The sequence below is a fragment of the Aplysia californica genome, unplaced genomic scaffold (assembly GCF_000002075.1).
Source record: "Aplysia californica isolate F4 #8 unplaced genomic scaffold, AplCal3.0 scaffold00034, whole genome shotgun sequence".
In the NCBI taxonomy this organism is placed as follows: domain Eukaryota; kingdom Metazoa; phylum Mollusca; class Gastropoda; order Aplysiida; family Aplysiidae; genus Aplysia; species Aplysia californica.
In genome coordinates this window covers 814,809-820,506 of record NW_004797304.1, presented here as the reverse complement: position 1 = coordinate 820,506, position 5,698 = coordinate 814,809, and the positions used below count along the sequence as shown (strand labels likewise).

General features: G+C 41.7%; 1 protein-coding gene across 1 annotated transcript in view; it reads right to left on the bottom strand.

Annotated features, from left to right (window-relative positions):
• The window catches only part of LOC101853060 (GTP-binding protein Rit2), a 35,216-nt gene that overhangs the window by 27,734 nt on the left and 1,784 nt on the right, over positions 1-5,698 (bottom strand). The window contains exons 2-3 of the mRNA XM_005091670.3: positions 4,603-4,731; positions 2,758-2,855 (exon numbers count right to left, since the gene is read on the bottom strand). Coding sequence (XP_005091727.3) covers positions 2,758-2,855; positions 4,603-4,731 — 227 coding nt within the window. The remainder of the gene's footprint in view (positions 1-2,757; positions 2,856-4,602; positions 4,732-5,698) is intronic.

Sequence of the window (5,698 nt, the reverse complement as noted above, 5' to 3'; positions counted from 1 at the left end):
AGGCATAGGAAGATAGAGAGATAGAAAGAAAAGAGAGAGGTAGAGAGAGAGGTAGAGAGAGAGGTAGAGAGAGAAGTAGAGAGAGAGAGAGAGATAGAGAGATAGATAGATAGATAGATAGATAGATAGATAGATAGATAGATAGAAAGACAGGAAGGGGAGGCATAGAGAGAGAGAGAGAGAGAGAGAGAGGAGTGGGGGTTGAAAGGGGCGAGCCGAGATAATAAATGAGAAAATGAGGCCGGGGGGTGGGGGTGGAAAGAGATGGAGAGAGTATGAAAGACAGAAGGGTTGTGATATAAAATTAAAATAAGTTATAATAATATAGATAGAGAGAGAGAGTTAAAGAGGGAGAGAGAGATAGAGGGAGAAACAGAGAGAGCCAGAGAGAGCCAGAGAGAGAAAAAAGAGGCGAAGAGAGAGGCTCCAAAGTAGTTTCCCGGAAAGAATATTAACCGTAGGGAACTACCAAAGGTATTTTTCTTTATGGGTAATCTAGACAAGGGCAGACATTGGCATGATGATGGTACGCTGATGAATCACGTATGTTTTCACGGAATGGTTTCCCAGTGACGAAGCATTCTGGGATGACAGACAAGAGCAAGAACACCCAGGAATAGGGTTGTGCTTTAAGACAATAAACTCTTTATACGCTTTCTCACCAGCTTATTTTCTCTATTTAAAAAAAATACTTTGGTAGCAACATTTCCTTCGTTTTGTATCTTTTCCCCCGGGTTCTTCTATACACCCCTCCCGTATCGAATGCTCGTCCATTTCATCCTTTCACTCTCCCATTAACCTGCATCCATCTTTTGCAGAAAGAATCTTTTTACCCCCAGGTATCTAAAGATATTCTGGCATGGTGCACACTTGGAAAGGTTATCACATCTGATATAAAAAAAAAGAAAAAGAAAACCTGCAAAAGCTTTAAAAAAAAGGAACAAGAATAAAACAAAACCTACTCATCGTCACACATCTTCCAAGAATAAAACAAAACGATTTTTGTTTCCCTGCCTTAGATAGCATCAGTCAATAGAAAAACTAGGAAAAAGAAAAAAAAACCCCCAGCAAATGTCTGTTAAAACTATGAGTAAGGTATGACAAATTGATGACGAGTCTGCGCGTTGAGCAAACTATTTTTAAACGTCAATTCTATTAATAGAATTTATTCGGGGAAAGGAAAAAGCAACCCAACTAAAATGAGATCCAGACAGAATTATTTGTAAAATAAGAAGTGGTGTTATGTCTGTGTTTTTTTTCCTAGACGCGTAATGTGGGGTGGATGATTTATTCTTCAAGTGTGACGTTTCTCACTGTTACAGAGGAGGAGGAGGACGAGGAGGACGAGGAGGAGGAGGAGGAGGAAAAGTTACATTGGAGAAGGAGGAGTAGGAGGACGACTAAGAGGAGGAAATGGGGGAGGAGGAAATGAGAGAAGGAGGACGAGGTGGGGGTTATGGTGGGGGCGGAGGCAGGATGACGAGATAAAGGAGAGTGGGAGAAAAACAGGGAGGATGCTAAGATAAACAACTACTATGACCACGAAAACGTCCATATCAACGATAGAGAGAGAGAGAGAGAGAGAGAGAGAGAGAGAGAGAGAGAGAGCAGGGTGAGGAGGAAGAGGATGGGGGAGGGGGGTATAAGAGGAACAAAAAGGAGGAGGCAGTGGATGACAACAACAACGACGAGATCATGTCGATGACGACGTGTGCAGGAAAGTGAGAGGGGGTGGAGGGGGAGGGAAAAGAATAGGAAAAGTAGAAAATATTACTCAAGGTTATAGGACAAAAAACAGAGAGGAGTTTGAGTTCAAAATTAGAGTACAAAACAGAAACGGATATAACTGCAATGCATTTTAAAAGTTAGTAAATCAAACCACATGTATTCATTTTTAGCTTCAGTACGAGTTTTACGGTATTTGCAACATAGTAAGGTCATAAAGGTAACAAAGATTTGAGATGTTACAAGAAAGTAGCAAGCACAAAAGAGAAGGAGGAGCAAACCTTACCAGAGCACCCTTCAACCACCAACGCATCTTTACTCCCCAAACCTAATTTAGTGCAAAACTGATTAATATAAATAACCGAGGGAAAGGAAGAAATATGACCTTTCCAAACCAGCCTTTAACTACCCTCTCATTTTTGGGAGACCCAATAATATTTCCCCTAGTGAGGTTTTATCCTTTGTACATCTCTATAGGTGGAATTTTAACAAAATGGTTTGTTTTTTAAACTAGCTGAGATCAGCTTTAACAGTTGTACTTTTAGCAAAAACAAGAACCACCACCACCACCACCACAACAACAACAACAGCAAAGCAACAATGATAAATATAATAACAACAATAACTACGACAAAGCAACAAAATTAACAATATCCTCACTACCGTCGTCACCACCTCCACCACTACCACCACAACCACCACCATCATAATAACCACCTTTTATTGTTAGTAAGAGTTTTACAGCACTTGCAACAAAATAAGGCCATATAAGTGCAGAAGATTAGAGGTTTTACAAGAGAGTACCAAACGCAAAATAGAATGAGGGGAGATAAGGATGATAGATTTTTGATTGGAAAGAAGGAGCAAACCACACCAGAGCCCCCGCCAACCACCTACACCACCACCACCACCACCACCACCTCCAAGAACAACAGAAATAACAACACCACCAACAACAACATTAACAACAACAATAAGAACGAAAACATTACATACAACACCACCATCACCATAACTCGATATCATACTCACGAGTATTAGACTCTGCATAAGTTCCTTTGTATTCTGACGTCATAAATTGTCTTGTGAGCGCCGTTTTTCCTACACCCGGGGCACCCATCATCAGTACCCTGGAACACACAGAGCACAGTGGTTTATCCCTTTTAGTATCATGGAACTTACGAGAACAATATTATACCGATCTTCTGAGTACCTTGAAACATACGAGAACAATGTTCTAACCATTGAGTACCATGTCACATAATATGAACGCAGAGTTTTAAGTCGTGAGTACTTTTCAACACACAAAGCACACTAATTTAACCCTTTGATGCCTTAAAACATACAAGCACCATCTTTTAACCCTTTGAGTATTCTGAAGCATACGAGCACAATATTTAACACTTTGAGTATTGGTTAAGACCTAAAGCGGTCTGTTCTAACACTTTAAGTACCATGGAACATACAACCACACAGTTTAACTATTTAGGTACTTAGAACAGAAGAGCGCATCATGCTAAAAAAAAATTTTTGGAGGGGGGAGGGGCTCTCGTGACCTAGAGGTTAAGGTGTTGGCTTCTCATGCAAAGGTCCCGTGTTCGAATTCGGGGAGTTACCGAAACATTTTCTTCTCTAAAATTGTCTCCTTTCACCTCCGTTCCAGCTCTCTAGCAATGTTCTGTCGTCTGATTTCGTCTCCTCTTTCTGCCCCCAACCTAATCTCATTTGCCCCCTCCTCTGGGATTCGGACTCTTCCTGCAGCCTTTCTACTGCTACTCCTTGGATTCTTTTTACTGATGTCTTTCAGCCACACCCTTGATCTTCAGGTAGGAAAGATCTACACCTACCCTTCTCAGACAAGGCCGAAAAATCGCGGAGGGCCCGTGTGCAAGTTGCGCATGTTAAAGATCCCTTGATTGTGTACAATTGATAAGAGTAGGCTTCGACCGCCACCCGGCCAAAATTCATAATTTCCTACCAACTGAAAAAGTGCAATGTGTCTCGCGCGCTCATATGACTTTATGTCGTTGCAAGTGCCGTAAAACACTTCTTTAAAAAAAGCAAGAACAAAAAAACAAAACAAAAATTTGAGTACACAGGAATCCCTTCTTGGAAACAGAGCGCAAGTCGTTTGCCAAAAGCACAAATATAATGCAATAAACACCATAGTATTATGTGGTTAGACAGTAAGACAACTTAGAATTACTAAATTCTATCGGGCATTTTTGGCCGTTTTGAGTTACTAAGACCATGATGTCAGAAAACCAAATTTGCTATCTGCTCCATACTAATCGTTAGAGTCGTCGTTGAGCTATTTAAATAATTGCATTCGAAAAAGGTCGAGATGTTGTGAAACCCAAAATCTTTTTAACGTCATTTTTTTCAGAACTAGATCTAGCTACTGAGCATCTGATAGACCTTTGTCATTCTGCGGTAGTGAGTAGTTACCTATACATTGCAAAATCAACCACGTGGCAAGAAGAAAGTAGTTACTTGTAAAGTAAAGTAAAGTTGTTGCCGCATCCGATCCGGACATTGGGGATTGCCTTTGTTAGTGAGACAACTTCCTGGGCCTTCGGCATATTGTGGTAGGGTGGCCAGTTTCTTTCCACGACGCCTTTATTTCCCCAACTCGAAGTCAGGTGCCCATTACTGCTGGGAGGGCTGGAGGGGGCGAAGAAACCCGAGTCTGAACCGAGGCTCGAACCCGGACTTTACGCTTCAGAGACGAGCACACTAACCACTCCGCCACCACACCCTTGGTAGAGAGTAGTTACTTAATGTATTGCAATATTAACCAAGTGGCAAGAAAGTAGTTATTTGTGTATAATATATTATATTGCAAAACGAATAGCGTGGTAAGAAAATAGTAATTACCTGTAAACCTGTAGGTTGCTCTTGGAGTCATGACTGTCCGAGGCGCTGTCGTCCGACACGTAACTAGCTCTCCGGGGGGACATCTTGGCACCGTCAGGGATAGAGGTGGCGCTGCCAGCGGACATAAGGCTGTTGAAAACCAAGGGGTGAGGAGGAAGGGTGGACGTTAATAAGAAGGTGGGTAGTTTTCTCTTTTCATTTATGTCTGTATGTCTGTCTGTCTGTCTGTCTGTGTGTGTGTCTTTCTGTGGGTGCGTGTGTCTGTCTGTCTGTCTGTATATCTGTGTGTGTGTGTGTGTGTGGGGGGGTGTCTGTAGGTCTATTTTTCTGTAGGTCTGTCTGCCTTTTCTTTTAAAAAAAATTACTTTCTCTTCTTTTTTTCTTTCTTTCCTTCCTTATTTTTCTGTCTTTATGTCTTTATTTATTTCTTTTGAACGGCCTTTTTTGGGGGGTGGGGGGAGGAGGGGGGGCAGGGGCAGAAAGGGGATGCAGCAGCTTTTGCATACGAAAGGGAAAAGTAGGGGTGGGGGTTATAAACATGTATTTCACACCCCTATAGAATGACAATGTACAGTAGGGAAAAAATGAGCAAGTACATGCTTTGCCTGCTTACTATTGTTGTCAGTACAGTATTTTGAGCCTCCCATGTGGGTGGTTGGCGAGTGCTCTGGAGTGGTTTGCTTCTTCTTTCCTATGAAACATCTGTCGTCTTTATCTCCTTTTTCTTTTTTTATGTTTGTTACTCTCTTGTAACACCTCTAATCTTCTGGAGCTCATATTATGACCTTATGCAGTTGTGAGCGTCGAAAAACCTCTACTAAAACTTAAAAAATTTCCCATTGCTATAACATAACAGAACTTCCCAGCATGAGGATCGAACATACGTTAGGCTAAGTGTTTACAAATCACAGGGCAGTATAGGTGGAGATTAAGTGAATTAATGTCTAAGCAAAAAGTGGGGAGAGCGGGTGAGTGAGAGAAGAGAGTAGCGAATGGGTTGGATGAGGGGTGTTAAAGTGAACGGAGGACTGAGTGAAAGAAGAGGGAAATTAGTGAGAGAGAGAAAGACAGAGAGAGAGAGAGAGAGAGAGAGAGT